The 17,143-nt window shown below is 38.6% G+C and overlaps 1 protein-coding gene across 5 annotated transcripts in view; it reads left to right on the forward strand.

Annotated features, from left to right (window-relative positions):
* atp10d (ATPase phospholipid transporting 10D) overlaps positions 1–15,608 on the forward strand; it is a 218,547-nt gene extending 202,939 nt beyond the window's left edge. For 3 of the 5 annotated variants that reach the window (XM_072568569.1, XM_072568561.1, XM_072568579.1), the window contains 4 exons: positions 1,363–1,443; positions 2,843–2,947; positions 7,202–7,389; positions 14,081–15,608. In XM_072568569.1, the coding sequence (XP_072424670.1) occupies positions 1,363–1,443; positions 2,843–2,947; positions 7,202–7,389; positions 14,081–14,618 (912 nt within the window). In that variant the 3' untranslated portion in view covers positions 14,619–15,608. The remainder of the gene's footprint in view (positions 1–1,362; positions 1,444–2,842; positions 2,948–7,201; positions 7,390–14,080) is intronic. The other 2 variants (XM_072568552.1, XM_072568588.1) reach the window with 1 other exon arrangement.
* The last annotated feature ends 1,535 nt before the right edge of the window (positions 15,609–17,143 follow it).

The following is a 17,143-nucleotide window of genomic DNA, read 5'->3' on the forward strand; positions in this document are numbered from 1 at the left end:
CTTCTTAGTAAGGATATACACAGCATATTCATTTATTGCTTCGGTGATGCCTCTGTTTTGGTACCTAATCAATTTTACTCCTCCTTTTACCATTCTTTGCTATTTATGAGTCTACAGAAGACAGTAGGCTCCCCTTAGCTGTCAGTCTCTTTTTCTCTTCTCTTCACTTATAGCCAGTCTGATTCTCAATTGTATTTCCTAACCAACACTAGTCATAAGCATTCTTGTTCTTCTTACCTTAATTTCTGTCTCATTTTTAATCTTGGGAGCTCTGAATTTATTTGCCCCACCTTTTCCTTTTAAAGGAATATCATTTGACTACGGCCAAACTATCTCCTTTTGAAGGTAGTTCATTGGTCAGCTACAGAATGCTGACATGGATATGAAGTTTCATTGGCAGTTGCGTCCATTATTCATATCAGTTCCATAGATACTGTTTCCTTTCTTTCCAATCTGATTGTCCCTGTGTCTATCATCTCCAAACGATGATGAACTATATTTTATGTAGACAACTGATGAGCACAGGTTTTAGTAAATTATGTTAGTATGCAGGGCTCACCTCCAGCTGCAAAATTGTGTATCTGTGAAAAAGAGTGGAAAGGCACTCATACTCTCAGAACATTTAAGTAAACTTAGTATAGATGTCTAAGGTGCCAGGAAAGTCAAGTCGATGGCAGGGATATGTGCCCTGAGCTCTTTATAAATTTGATTTAATTCATTGGAAATACTTTTGTATAACTGCAAAATTACAGTATCCACCTTCAGGCTAAATCTTCCATAACAAAGCTGCTTGGATTATTAGAATTGGGAATAATGGTGTGGGAGCCAAATCCATAATAGTCTTATGGAAAATGAATATACATTTGAAAATAAACATTTTTAAGGGAAAGTGAAGAAGTATCTCTTTCAAATTTATTTTTTCAAGAAGTTGGTACAAATAAACTGGGCCAAAATTGTTTTCCGTGCTGTAACATTCTGTGATCCAAGACGCAGGTGCAAACAAGCTTGATATTTGCAAATAAACTTGAATAAATTCAAATAGAATTGATTCTGTTTGAAAAATGTATTAACTTGTGCTTTTGATAATTCAGTTTCCAATCACTAATTTTGTTGGAAGTGTAGCATCTTATTCCCATGAAGACTGCCTTGGCGTCAATGAGTGAGTTGCAGCTTTAAGTGTGAATTGAAAATTAGCTCATTCTTCTCTAAGCTCAATAATATTCTTCCATTGATTATCATTTTACAAGTGGACTATCAAGATAAGAATTACTACGGTGTCCTAAATATTATTCATAGTTTTGTTTTAATAATTAACAAAGACAAATAGTTCTGGTGACCTACTTTATTTTGTATTTGTTATAGGCCTACTTATCATCAACATTTTGGATCAGTATATTGGATGCCTTTTATCAAAGTCTCGTTTGCTTCTTTGTTCCATATTTTGTAAGTGTCCCTGCGTGTCGTATGTATTATATTTTGTTTTCTCTGTTACGTTTTTAGTCAAAAGTGATAAACCCCTAGCAATGGAAGGAAAATTGAGCAGTATGGCCATTAGTCTGCTAATATATACTTTCTGCCACTATCAAAATTGTAATCTGAGGTCCAGCTTCTTTTATACAGTTACATGAATTTGTAGACTGCCTTCTCTGAGATGTGGACAAATAAGCAATTTTGATAAATTGAATATTAATGGAGCACTTTCTGTCCTAATCAATTATGTACTTTTATTATGTAGGAACTATGAGAAATAAGAAGGGTTATTCACTGTTGTCTGCTGATTTATCCACATTCAAGTTGGTTATCCAGCTGCTGGAAATTTTAGTTTTAGTGCTGACCTGTGTTCAGTCAGCTGTAAGATCACGTGTTTCTTCCCATCAAGTCTCAGTTAGGCTGGAAGTTGGCCATGAGTCTGTTTCCTGTTGAAGATTCCGAGATAGTTTGTGCAAGATGCAAAAGGCTCACAGCTGGCTGGCCTCGAGAGAGCTGAGATTTCTTTAATAATGAGATTGAGTTAATTGATGAGGTTCATCAGTGTCAGTGAGGTGGGTTGGGGGATCGCTAAGGTAACTGCATAATATTACATAATTTTTTTGTTTTGCAAAATGTTGAATTTTTCTTGTATATGTTATAAATGAAGGAGTCAAGAATGGGTTGTGGGCCTGAAACAAAGGGAGTAAGATAGAAGACATACATTAATGAAAATGAGCATAGTGAGAGAGTAGGGGAGAAGACTGTTAAAGTCAACCAGGGCACAGCAGCTTCTGTATTGCTGAAAAAGAGCAGAGAGGTCAAAGATAGACAAGAAGAAAAGCTGGAAAATAACTTGAACAGAAAAATAATATTGGATAAGTTATGTATATCAATGTTTGTAATTTATGAAGCATTAACTGTAGTGAGCTGTGTTTATATATAATTAATCTTCTCCATGGTGAATTACTGTAAGTGAGTTAGAATTTAGCCCTGCATGTTTTCTTTGTTAATACCTGTTAGTGCTAATGCTGTAAAGGAGAGAGAGACAATTTGAACTAACTGTTACTTATGCAATAAGGAGCAAGAAATATTAATAAGGAGTGCATTTACTATATGTTAATTAGTTTAGGATTAGGCACATTCTAAAATTTGTTATGCACGAGAATACTGAAATGTATGATGTATTTGTTTTAGCTGTAAGTTAGGATTTCCTACTGTGGTTAAACTACAGTTTATTTTCTAATTTTCTTCAGTTCTGGAGGACCTCTGATTGTAAATTCACAGAATTTTTTAAAAATTAAAAACTGTAAATTAATTAATTCTAACCATGGCTCTGACAAGTTATATTTTAAATTCATCCTTTTCATTTCAGACTTATTTTGGCTCAGATATGGATATCTACTCATTCGGAACACCTATCAACACAGCAATACTGTGTGTAATTCTTTTACACTTAATAATAGAAGGCAACACTTGGGTAAGTGGAATAGAGCCGTGTATGTTCCTCAATTGCATATAATTCCATGTGTTCCACTTATAATGTCAAATTCATAACATTTCAGCAAAGCATTAGAAAGTTAGATACTCGGGTGGCACAGTGGCTCAGTGGTCACTGCTGCCTTACGCTCCAGGGACTAAGTTCGATTCCCACCTCAGGTGACTGTCTGTGTGGGGTTTGCACATTCTCCCTGTGTCTGCTTGGGTTTCCTCCGGGTGCTCCGGTTTCCTCCCACGATCCAAGAATGTGTAGGTCAGGTGAATTGACCATGCTAAATTGCTCATAGTGTTAGGTGTCAGCAGTAAATATAAGTTAGGGGAATGGGACTAGCTGGTTTATTCTTCAGAGGGTCGGTGTGGACTTGTGCCAAATGGGAGAAAGTGAGGACTGCAGATGCTAGGGATCAGAGCTTAAAAATGTGTTGCTGGAAAAGCGCAGCAGGTCAGACACTGCCTGACCTGCTGCGCTTTTCCAGCAACACATTTTTAAACTTGTGCCAAATGGCCTGTTTCCACACTGTAGGTTATCTAATCTAATCATTCTAATTTCCTACCACTAACAGTATGCAAAGTATATGTTTCACCAAACCACCTGATTTATACAAGCTGATATCATTCATAATGAGGGCTGAAAATGTGTTGCTGGAAAAGCGCAACAGGTCAGGCAGCATCCAAGGAACAGTGGAATCAACGTTTCGGGCATCAGCCCTTCTCCTGTTCCTTGGATGCTGCCTGACCTGCTGCGCTTTTCCAGCAACACATTTTCAGCTCTGATCTCCAGCATCTGCAGTCCTCATTTTCTCCTCCATCATTCATAATGTCCCCAGAATAACTGTGATCTGGTTAATATTTGGCACAGAAATTTTATTGCAGTTCTTAAATGAATTAAGCTGCTCATGATCATGTTTTCAACAATGCCTTCATTGCCTGAAAACTTACTTTCTCCAATATTCTCTTCACTGATCTTCCATTTACACCCTAAACAAAATCCAATTGAATAAAATGTTTCTGGTAATATAGAAAATGCACGAACTCTCAAAAACCATTGTCTCAGTACCAGAATTCTGTTCCACAGTATTGTGATTTTCGATTTTCTGGGTTGCATTCTAGGCCTTAACAAAGGCTAATACAGTAGTGGTGGGCACGTAAATGGTGCAGCTCGCTGACATGCCAGTTTCCTTCTATCTTCCCACCCCTCCACTGAACCATATTCCCAAAAGTAAGAAATAAACTGACGAGAGTTACCTGTCCAAGTGTGGTGGGTAATTAACATAGATCCTTAAAGGCCTGCTAAGGCCCATTGTTAAAGCTGACAAGGGGACAGTGCTCTAGGAGGTTCAGTACCTCTGAGTACCTGGCTTCGGTTCAACGTGCAGTTTGCCTTTGCTGGTGGCTTAGCTGCTAAGAGCATGTGTTTCTTTTATTTTAAATGTAACTAAATGAAACTTCTAATTCTCCAAAACATTGGAGAGAGGAAGCGTCAAAATGATTGTGTCTTCTCTAATTCACCTGTTGCATCTTCAGTGCTGAAAAGCCTCCTCTTGGAAAACCCCCACCCCCCACCTCTAAGCTTTAATGCCTGTCTACTGTCCTTAATTGAACGAGAGACAACCCTCTGAATTATTTGTCAAATTTGGAAAAGATCACAACCCGTTGACTGTTTCACAGACAGTGCAGACTTCTGACCCTCATTTGGCCGAATAATGGGGTCACAAAGTCTGCAGAGATAGTCTTGTTCTGTCTTACCTTTGTGCTCTCTATGTCCTTCCTGTCCTTTACTGCCACAATCTTCTGAATTCTTGTGTCCCAGTAAGTGTATTTTGTTCTCCCAGATTAGAGCTACTGAACCTTTTTCTTAACTAATTTGCCTCTCACCATTCTACCTTGAAATACATTGCCATTTCTTTACTGTCTCTGGATCAGCAGTTCAAGAAGGTAGCTCACCACAGCCTTTTCAAGAGCAACTAGGAAAAGGCAATAAGTGCTGACAAAACCCACCATTAACGGACACAGCAAATTATATTATTCCACTGAGGAGTTAATTCAGCCAGTAAGGCAAAGAGGCTCATGTGTTATCTCAATATCAACCATAAAGAATAATAGAATTTAATGGAATGCCTACCATTTGGCCCATCAAGTCTACATCAACCCTCCGAAAAGCATCCCATATAGACCCGACCCCTTACCCTATATCCATAACCCCACATTTACCATGGCTAATCCACCTAGCCTACACATCCCTGGGCATTACATGGCCAATCAACCTAACCTGCACACCCAGCATGTACACTTTGCTTCACAGACTAGTAATTCATCCAGAGTTAATGTGGCAGACATCTAAAGTTCTTGTCAGTATGAGACTGATGTTGAGGCACCATTCTGTACAGAATGCCAAGAAGGACTCTGAGAGACTGACTGAGGGAGAGGATTCTCATCAGGGAGGGAAAGTAAAAGGAAAACAGCAAAGCACTGCTGCACCAAGCCAAATTACCAAAAGGCCAGAATTTGAAGTGTTATCGAAGTGTTCTGAGCTGATCTGCTCAGTTCACCTGTGAGAGAAACCTTCCAACAGCAGTTACTGAATTCAAATTTCAATTCCCTCCTTTGTAAAGAGGAAGGCAATTGAAAGCAATGGACCTAATACTGGAAAGTGGGACTAGTGCAGATTTAAGTTGAGAGTGTAGTGCTGGAAAAGCACATCAGGACAGGCAGCATCCAAGGAGCAGGAGAATCGACGTTTCGGGCATAATCCCTTCATCGTGCCTGATGAAGGAATTATGCCTGAAACCTTGATTCTCCTGCTTCTCAGTTGCTGCCTGACCTGCTGTGCTTTTCCAGCACCACACTCTCAACTCTGATCTCCAGCATCCGCAGTCCTCACTTGCTCCTATTGCAGATTTAATACAGATTTGGCTGTGCTGACTTGAGGTAAAAACAATGACTGCAGATGCTGGAAACCAGATTCTGGATTAGTGGTGCTGGAAGAGCACAGCAGTTTAGGCAGCATCCAAGGAGCTTCGAAATCAACTGACTTGAGGTCTGAAGGACCTCTCCTGTACTGTACAATTCTATGATCTTCAAGCAAGAAATGATAACATATTGAACATATTCTGATCTTTACAATATTCCTTTATCCATTTTAATTTTGTTTTGTCTATTAACTATTGCTTTTTTATTTCATGTTCAGCAATAGTTGTGTTATTAACTGAGATAACTTAAAACAAACGCTTTGCTGTTTAAAACATAAAGGGGGCAAATTGAGCTAAAAGAATGTGTTATTCATGGGCCTCTTTAGAGACAACGAAGTGAATGTAACTACATTAATAACTATATTAACTGTCAATTTGTAATAAATTGGTGAGCACGTCACTAGCTAAAACTACATATATTAATATGCAGAGATCCATTTTCTGCAAGAAAAGAACATGTTCAAGCCTTGTTTCTTTTTTGAATTGTTCAGGAGTTTAAAAGCTGTAGTTCTTCATTACTTTATCCATCACTGTACCTCAGGCAGTGTTGACTTTTTGCCAATCAGCAGTTTTTTTCACCTTGTAGTTAGCATAGTTGTGATCCTTTATAATTTGGCATTCTGGCATTTGTTTCATTTGTTCACAGCATGTAGTGATCACTGGCAGGCCAACATTTCTTGCCAATCCCTAACCTTCCTTGAGAAGGTTATGGAGAGCCGTCACCTTGAACTGCTACAGTCCATATAGATGCATCCACAGTGCTGTTGTGCAGGGAGGTCTGGGATATTAACTTGGTGACTGTGAAGGAACAGCGATATAGTTCCAAGTTTGGATGGTGTGTGGTTTGGAGCTGAATTTGCAGATGGTGTTCCTATATATTTGCTATCCAGCATTCCCTCTACTACTTCTTACCAGCTGCACAGGCATCTGAGGCCTGTGTGCAGCATCAACTACTGGAACCAGATGTCAGCATGCCATATGCAGATTCTTAGAACTCGTGTGCTGTGCAATTGCACAGCGTAAAGGGAATGTGCCTGCTGCCCTTGTTCTTCGGAAGGTGCTGTCGGCATTAGGCATATGCCTTATTAAAGAATCAAACTCGTACCTTATATTATGTGCTGCCAAACACAATAAGAATTTATTGATTCTATAACAACCAATACAAATTGTTTAAAAATAATCTCCTGCAAAGTTTTAGGGTTTTAATATTTTTTAATAGAGATACCAGCATCAGTTAATTTCCTAATGATTTATTTTTATTTCAGACATGGATTCATTGGGTTATAATGGGAGGCAGTGCTTTACTTTACTTTGTGTTTGCACTGGCTTTTGGAGGAACTTGTATAAACTGCAACCATCCATCAAATCCGTATTGGATCATGGAGCAACAAATGTCAGACCCACTCTTCTATTTGGTCTGCATCCTCGCTACAGTGATAGCTTTGCTCCCCAGGTAATGTGCACTTCTATTTACAGTGGTTAGATATCCTATTTTATTTCTAACTTATGCTATGAATCACTGGAAGGTAATGCAATTTCTTTTTTATTCCTCTTTTCATATCTAAGGTTTGTACCTAGATACTTTGTATCTAAAATGGTGCCATGAGAAGTGATATTATAACTTTTTCACTGTACTCCAGTACTTCTGTACTCGAGTACACATTACAATGCATCTATTTTATTCTATTTTATTCTATTCTATTCTATACTATTATATTCTAATAGGTATCCACATTGAGAGGCTGAACCCAGCCAGATAGACATGTAAAATCTCAAGAAAATATTCTGATGAAGAGCATGACAGTTATTCCCATGTCCTGGTCAACATTTGTTCCTGTATTAACATCACAAAAATAGGTTTTCTGGTGATTATAACTTCATTGTTGGGCGGTTGACTGTTTGCAAATTGGCTGTCACAGTCCCTGTGTCACACACAGTGGTTATACTTCAGAAGTACTTCATTAATTGTAAATTACTTTGTAACATCCAGAAATCATGAAAAGTGCCACATTAATGCAGGTCTTTGTTTGATTTGATTTATAAGTTCCCTTATCAGTTTTTGTTAACCTTATTCTCTCATCCAGTGCACAAAAGACTTACACAGTGCTTTTCACGACCACCAAATGCCAATGAAACCAGTTATGTTTTATTTTGATGTAGGCCACGATGATGATTGTGAAACTGTTAAATTTAATACTCTGTAGAGTCATAGTCAAATCTGCCAGACATTTGAATTAAAATGCTCAATGTAAGTCAAAATGATACATACACATACTATTTGCCACAGGTTATCATTCACTCTTTTGCATCAGTGCTTAACATTTTGAAAGGGTAATCCTGTTTGTCAGCTACTTCCTAAAATAGTAGAGTTATAGTGGGTGTATATAAAATGTGATGATTTGGAGATGTCGGTGTTCGACTGGGGTGTACAAAGTTAAAAATCACACATCACACTGTAAACTTTTGCTATAAATTCTGTGCCGTACAATTGTGTCCTCCACAACCACCTGATGAAGGAGTGGCGCTCCAAAAGCTAGTGTGCTTCCAATTAAATCTGTTGGACTATAACCTAGTGTTGTCTGATTTTTAACTTTGTAAAATATGAGTTTCTCTCTGCCATCTTAGTTGTCACCCTGTATCAAAATTGGTTGTGAATGATAGCACAGATTTACTTGAAGTTAATTTTAACATGTGTATCGCTAGCTAAGCCAGCAATTAATGCTCAGCAAATATGCCGTTGAGAAGGTAGTGAAGAAGACGCTATCGTCCTGAACTTCTGCAAGTCTCCATGTAATGTAATTAACCCACTTTGTCAAGAAGGATGTTCCAGGACCTTCTACTCATTAATGAAACATGGGCATCACTTGGCCATCAATGATTGTTCAGGAGAATGTGGTACTGAGCTGCTTCCTTGAATTGCTGCATTCCTTAGTTTGGTTACCTCGGTTGTTGGTTGATTGACTGATTTGATTTATTGTCACGTGTACCTAAGTACAGTGAAGAAATTTGTTTGCGAGCAGTACAGGAAGATCATGGTAAACAAGAATATACAGATTATAGGGTGAAGAAAACTTGGACAGAGTGAAGCATACAGGTTACACCGCAAGGAATGTGCACGAGGCAAGAACAGCATTATTTGAAGTTAGGGAGTCCATTTATCAATCTAATGACGGCAGGGAAGAAGCTAGTCTTGAACCTGTTGGTGCATGTGTTCAGGTTTCTGTACTTTCTACCTGATGGAAGAGGCTGTAGGAGAGAATTGCCAGGATGGGATCGGACTTTGATGATGTTAGCAGTGTTTCCTTAGCAATGAGAGGTTTAAATTGAGTCCATGGATGGGAGGTTGGCTTTCCTGAAGTGTGTGCACACAACTTTCTGTAGTTTCTTACAGTCCAGACAATTGGTTCACAAAGCAGGGTAATGTCAGCACAGCAGATTCAATTTGCAGTAGAGATGTGATGATTATGAAGGCCTGCCTTCTCAGTCTTGCCATTTACTGAAACTGTGGTAACCCCCAGGTTAAGCTCACTTCCAGACAGCTCTCTAATGAGAGAGCAACCTGTGTTCATATGGGATTCTGGTGATCTTCACTTTTGTAGAGACACTTGTAGTGCTGTTAGGAATGGAGTTCCAGGGATTTGACCCAGCAATAATGAAGGAAGATTAATATAGTTCCAAGGTAGAATGGTGTATCGCTTGGAAGGTAACTTGGTGTTCCATGCTTATGTTACCCCTATCCTTCTTGCTAATGGAAGTTGCAGGTTTGGAAATGCTGTTAGAGAACGCTTGGTGAATTGTTGCAGTGAGTATTGTAGATTTAAATATGCTGCTGTACACTGTGCATTGACGGTGTAGTGAGTGAATGCTAAAGTTTGTCAATGGAGTCTCAGTTGAATGGTTTGCTTTGACTTCAAGTTTATTGAATGTTTGAGCGGCACTCATCCAAGCAAGTTGGGGGTATTCCATCACACTCTTGTAGATGGTGAACTGGGGAGACACGAGCTGATTTATTCACTACAGAGCTCCTTGCCACTGACCTGTTGTGTTGCTACATATGGCTAATTCCATTTAGTTTCTGGTCAGTGGCAATTCTCAGGATATTGATATTGGAGGGTTCAACAATAGCAATGCTGATGAATGACACAGGGCAATGATTAGACTTTCTCTTGTTGGATATGGCCATTGCCTCCCTTTTGTGCAAATGTTATTCATTCAGTAAAATGTTGCCAATTGTTAACCCAAGCCTGAATGTTGTACAGGTCTCACTATATATGAACATGGGTTGCTTCAGTATCTTGAGAAGTCGTGAGTGGTGCTGAACGCTGTGCAATCATTAGCAAACTTCCCCATTTCCAGTTTATGATTAGATTAGATTCTCTACAATGTGGGAACAGACTCTTCGGGCCAACAAGTCCACACCGACCCTCCGAAGAGTAACCCACCCAGACCTATTCCCCTACATTTACCCCTGACTAATGCACATAACGCTACAGGCAATTTAACAAGGCCAATTCACCTTACCTGCATATCTTTGGACTGGGAGGAAACCGGAGCTCGCGGAGGAAACCCACGCAGACACTGGGCGAATATGCAAACTCCACACAGACAGATGTCCGAGGCGGGGATTGTACCTGGGTCCCTGGCACTGTGAGTCAGCAATGCTAACCATTGAGCCACAATGCCGGATAGATAGAAGTTCATTGATGAAGCAAATGAAAATGATTGGGCCTAGAACTCTACACTGAGGATCTCCTGCAATAGTATCCTGAAACTGGGGTCATTTGTCTCTAACAACCACAGCTATTTTCCTTTGTGCAATGTATGATTCTAGATTAGAGTGGTGCTGGAAAAACACAGCAGGTCAGGCAGCATCTGAGGAGCAGGAAAATCAACGTTTCGGGCAAAAGCCCTTCATCAGGAATAGATGCAGAGTGCCTATAGGGTGGAGAGATAAATGAGAGGATGCTGGGGTTCGGGAGAAAGTAGCATAGAGTACAATAAGTGAATGGGGGTGTGGATGGAGGTGATAGGTCAGGGAGGAGGATGGGGGAAGGTAGCAATGAATGATTCCAACCAGTAGACAGTTTCTCTCGATCCCTATTGACTCTGGTTTGGTTCCTTGATGGCATGCTCTTGTGAAATATTGCCTTACTGTCAAGGACAGTCAATCTCACCTCATCTTAGTAATGAAGAAAGATCAATTAGATCACTGCACATCAGGATGCTGGATGATCAGAGGGACCTTGCAAGGGATAGTATTCCCATGAAACTACTGCTGTCATTGTTCTAGGTATTAAAGGTGGTAGATTTGGAATGCAATGCCAAAGAAACTTTGGCAAGTTGCTGCAGTGCGGTTATAGATGGGCAGAATGTTTAGGGTAGTGTAGGGACTGCCAGTCAAATGGGCTGCTTTGTGTTAGTGTTGAACTTCTTGGAACTGGACTCAGCCAAGCAAGTAGAAAATATTTCAGCAGATATCTCAATTGTACCTTGAGATAGGCAAATTATTTGCCAAAGAATACTTAGTCTCTGACCTGCTTCTGGAGGTACAATGGGTAGCAGGGAATTCAGAAATTAAAAGGCCATTGAATGTCACAGAGAATGTTCCAAAAAGGTATCATGTCAGACTCAAAACATAACTCGATTTCTTTCTCCACAAATATTGCCAGACATTGAATTTTGCTAGCATATATTGTTTTTATTTTTCACTTTCGCATCTGCAATATTTTGCTTTTGTAGGAAGGTTTAGGAATGTTAGTTTACCTCGACTTGGATTCACTGTTTAGCTTTTGGTCTCAAAAAGACTAAAGTTTTGCAAATTTATAATAAAACAGGAAATTATGTTTATTTTGACTGTATTTTCTCCAATTTTCCCTACAATTACAAATAAAACAGGCTAACAAGAAGGAAACTGCACCAGTTGAACAATATATAGATCGGGAAAACATTTCAATTAATTATTGAAAAATGAATACATTTCCTACAAATGATACACGTGCAAAATTTCTTAGCTTCTAATAATGCATAGCTATAGAATTTTATTGAAGTCATAAATTAAATAACATTCACATTTAGGCTAATAAGCAGCAAGTTATAAATTACACACCAATGCCAGCGACTACCATCTCCAACTCCAAATCTCACAACCTCTCCCTGACATTCGATGGCATTATAATTACTGAATTCCCTACTATCTACTGTAGCTCCAATACCAAGTCAGAGGCTAGGTATTCCGTGTCTTTTTAAAAAATGCAATTGTTTTTCTGTCTGTCTTTTTATAAACATTGAACTAATTGCTTCAAGGATTCCTTAAATGCTTAATCTTAATGCATTGTTAACAAACTCCAGATAACCCAGCATCACTGTCCGAACTCAAAATGAAGCTAAAACATCTTCCTTAACATATATGATCCAGATATACAATCCTGGCCTAAAAGCTATACATGGTTCTCTGCATTTCAGAGCTAATATCATGAACCTTCACAATGTAGTAATTTCCATATAAGCATAATGTATGGGGTTGTTTGGCTCACCTGGCTAGATGGCCAGCAGGAAAATGACAATATGTGTGTTTGTTTGCTTCCTGTCCTGCTCTGGCTGTGGTAAACTTGGGAACCACCTCCCTGCCCTGGACCTGAAATTTAAAGACAATGGCAAAGCACCAGCAATGAAAACTGGCAAGTAAATTCGCTTAGAATGCATATGGGCAAAGGATCTGTCTTTGGGGAAAAGCAAAGTGGAATGCAAACATAATTAAAAATGACTAAACCCAGTTTATAAGTGCTTGATTTGTTTATTGTATTTTAAAGCACAACATAAACTAAAACCCCCACTGATTTGAAAGCACGTGTGACAGATGCCCTTTTTATTAGATAATTAATTAAGTATGCACTGAAGGATGTTGTGAAACTTGAAAAGGTTCAGAAAAAATTTACAGGGATGTTGTCACGGTTGGAGGGTTTGAGCTATTAGGGAGGGGCTGGGGCTGTTTTCCCTGGAGCATTGGAGGCTGAGGAATTACCCTATTGAGGTTTATAAAATCATGAGGGGCATGGATAGGGTAAATAGACTGGTCTTTTCCCTGGGTTGGGGAAGTCCAGAACTACAAGGCATAGGTTTAGGTGAGAGGGGAAAAACTTAAAAGGGACCTAAGGAGCAACTTTTTCATGCAGAGAGAGGGGGTGCATGTATGGAATGAACTGCCAGAGGAAGTGGTGGAGGCTAGTATAATGCAATATTTAAAAGGCATCTGGATAGGTATATTAATAGGAAGGGTTTAGAGGGATATGGGCCAAATGCTGGCAAATGGGACTAGATTAATTAAGGATATCTGGTCAGCATGGACTAGTTGGACTGATAGGTCTGTTTCCCTGCTGTACATCTCTATGACTCTATTGATCCTTTGAGCTCAAACAGTGCTGTGGCAACGAGACAGTTTCAGTATGGAATGATATTTTGAGTGGTGACCAGGTATGTTCTAATAGCAATTAGCCTGCACAATTAGCAGCCAATAAAATGTAATTCAGAAAATATGGGAGATAGTAGTTACACGAGTGCCCCAACAAGAACTATAGCCTGTCTGTTCCTGCTTCACTTGCAATATGTCATTTTCAGATGAACCAAAGAAATTATACCTTGCTGTTTAGCAGGTGAGGAGAATGCTTTGAGATAATAAGAAATGAAATCAAGAGTCAAGACATTGGTAATCATGATGGACATCTATAGTCAGGGTTTTGGGCAGGATGTTGGGGAAGTATCATACAGATGGTGTAGAATGGTGTGAAGGTTGTTTACAAGTTAACTTGTTGGAATTGATGGAAACACAGATTCCTAAGGAATTCTGCAGTCTGACTTCCTGTTGCCCAGGTAACCTAGCCAATGTGGATTAAAAATAGAAGCATGCAAGGTCCATAATTATTCAATAACTGATTTGCCTTCTGGGAGAAGATTGGTCCCCTGTTTCAAATTACATCTGTGTTAAAATGAGATATTGGGGTGGCACTCACTTGAGGTTAAGTTTGCATTTTAGATTTTTCCATTTTAACATTGCTTGATGGAAATGGTCACCATTCCTTGATTCTATTATGTTCAATTTAATAAGCCAAAATGCAAAATAAAACTCAAATTTTGACTTTCATTTCCAGGTACATCTATCGCATTTTCCAAGCAACAGTATTCCCAACTCCTTTGCTCAAGGCTCGTCAGCTGGACAAGTTGAGCTCTGAAGATCGCAAGAAGTCAATCCAAGAGTGGGATGGTACCCAGCCAGCCTGTGAAGTATCTAGTGTGGATGCCATCAACAACTCTGTAACTAACATTACCATTTCAAGAAAAAAATGTTCAGATCAGACTAACTTTTTATCAAAGGATGAAGCACCTTTGGTTGCTGCACCAGCAAAAGGAGAATCTGCCATTACTGTAATTCCACTGAATGAAATTCCATCAGAAAACACTAGTATATTTGTCAAAGGAAATGCTGTTTTGTTTAAAACAGAAATGGTTGCAAACTCTGACCTGGTACAAGAATCTGATGCAAATACTGCCTCTGACAGCTTGCACACCCAGATGCATTCAGAAGAACACAATGAAGGAATGGCTTTGCAATCTAAGAACAAAAATATCTCCTCTTCCATATGGGACAAGTCTGGTAGATTACAGGAATTTCCTCCGGCAGTATGCTAGCACTACTTAATCAGAAAGGACACCATGAGCTATTTGCTCGATAGGGGTAAAATCTATTTTTTTCATCACTGTTTTGAGATGAAATAATTTACTTTGGCCAGTATTGCTGTTCAACGTGTTGTTGCAGACCATATTGTATACTACTGCCTTGCTGAAGAGCTTATCTCCAATACAAAAATAGGCTGCACCATGCAATATTGAGATATACGTTGCTGTCATTCATTCCCTATGGAGTAAGGTCCTGATGTCAATCATGTCTCAGTGCATATTCATTACATGGAGTGTATGACTACTATACAGGACAAATAGCATTTCACTTTGTGAGAAATAAGACAGAGGGGATGCAGCACTGAATCCCTGGCTTCTCCACAGTCAGGCAACAATCAGGAGGACAAATGAAGTTAGGCAAGCCACAATTCGCTACCTGAGTCAAATTATCATGCTGTTTTTACCTGTTGATTTTCTAAAGATAGTGTTCTAATCATGTTATCATCTCTGGGAATATCATTATTTTCAAAGCTCAACTTAGGACTATGTAATGATTTCAGTGCAATGCAAATAATGGCCCTTTTAAAAATGGGCATGTGTCAAAAGTTGATTTTCAAATATACAAACAGGATGTACACAGAAATATCAACTCTGAATAAAGTAAGTCACTAGGCTTAGAATTCCCTGAAAATTGGTACTCTAAGTTCAGCTTAGTACAAATTTCAACACAAAAGATTGAAGACTTTCAGACGCCTGTGACTCGTTACATTTTTAATGTTGCCGCCAAACTACTATTTCATTGTGACACTTCTGTGGAACTTATGCTACTCATTAAAAATGAGTTCTGTTGCTATGTATAACAGTTTCTAACAGTTATGAACAGATTTTAAATTTGCACCTATGTTTGGGTGCACAAGAATGTTAAAAATATATTTCTGATGTTTTCATAAAATCTTTTCTGATTTTGTCGAGTTTATTTTGATTTTCCTCACCTTTTATTTGTATCTTTGACTGCATCAGAATAGCATGAAAACAGTTTGCATTAAAAAGTTTTAAATTTCCACGATTACATACATAATGTTCAATGGTTTCAAACTTCAGATTATATGCACAAGGAGGGATCTGGTGTAACTTTGCCACTTATCTCAGGTTCTAGTTGCTTGGCTGATGTGTGCTTTTTTTATGCTGTTTACTTTCTAAGATATGCTAATGCGATTCTCAAGAAATTTAGGTTTTGCTCGATGGAAAAACTATTGTAAGCTTCAATGATTTATGCCATTTCAGGAAGTTCTGCTCCAACTTTCATTTCATCAGTCAACAGAAAAACCAAAGTTATAACTTCACCTATCACCACCATTAGAAATGTCAACCAACATTATGCAGTAACAACCCTTGGAATATTCACAATTATTGGTAATTACAGGTTCAAAAAAATACCTTCCAAAAATTAACATTTTCAATTGCTCACAAGGATGCTGGATTAAAACACTGCATGTACATTGGACTATCTGACAGAATGATTTATAATATATTGATGCTTAAAGTTGTTGCTTGTTTTAATAATTGAGACACAAAATTTAATGTTAAAATTGTTGGAAGTTGATGTATGGAGCTTTTCAAATGGTTGGTTTTATATTTCCTTAATGTTTTGGAAAACAAAGCCACTGACTTTTCACATAAATGATAAGAATATGACCATGTCCAATTCCCTCACTATAAATTACTATAAAGTGCACTTTCTTTACAAGTAAGCTGCATAAAATATGGGCAGACGTTGTACTGCTTGATCTAACATACAAATATGAACATACAAACCATGAACAAGCCTCTCAATCCTTTGTGTCTCCTCCACCATTCAAGAAAATCACGGAAAATCTAATTTTAACATCAATTCTACATTCCTGCAAATCCACATTAATCTTTGTCCCCTTGTTAATCAAGAACTTTTTATCTCTCCCTTAAACATATTTAAAGATGCTGGAATTTTTGAGGAAGGGAATTCCTAGGACTCTATTCCCTGAGGGAAAAAACTGTTTCTTCATATGTGCTTTAAATGGATAACCTCTTATTTTTAAACTATGACCCCCAATTCTAGGTTCTCCCACAATAGGAAACATCTTTTCAACATCCACCCCATGAAGTCCCCTCAGGAACTAGTATGTTTCAGTTAAGTCACCTCTGTACGATTCCATAAGCCAACTGCAGAACGGACCCCTTCAATTGTGGTGTCATAACTCATTGGGGTAGTGCGCTCAAAATCAAGCCCCACTATTCTCAGAGTTGTCACAAAAGTTAAAGGTTTTAAAATAACTGCACAAAATTCCCCAGTATACCTGATTTGCAGACCCAGGTTGATTAAAGCACAGATCAAGTTTCTGAACACAACAAGAATTACAATTTACTACAAGTCATTAGACTATATCCAAAGGTAAATACTGATCAGAATGTTTCTTTTCAGTTACCTTTCTTCAGATACCTCCGCTGTTTTGCAAGAGACATGACGTGGCTAGTTCACTGATATAAGAGTTTCTAATGTA

Source organism: Chiloscyllium punctatum, chromosome 1, assembly GCF_047496795.1.
Source record: "Chiloscyllium punctatum isolate Juve2018m chromosome 1, sChiPun1.3, whole genome shotgun sequence".
Taxonomy (NCBI): Eukaryota; Metazoa; Chordata; class Chondrichthyes; order Orectolobiformes; family Hemiscylliidae; genus Chiloscyllium; species Chiloscyllium punctatum.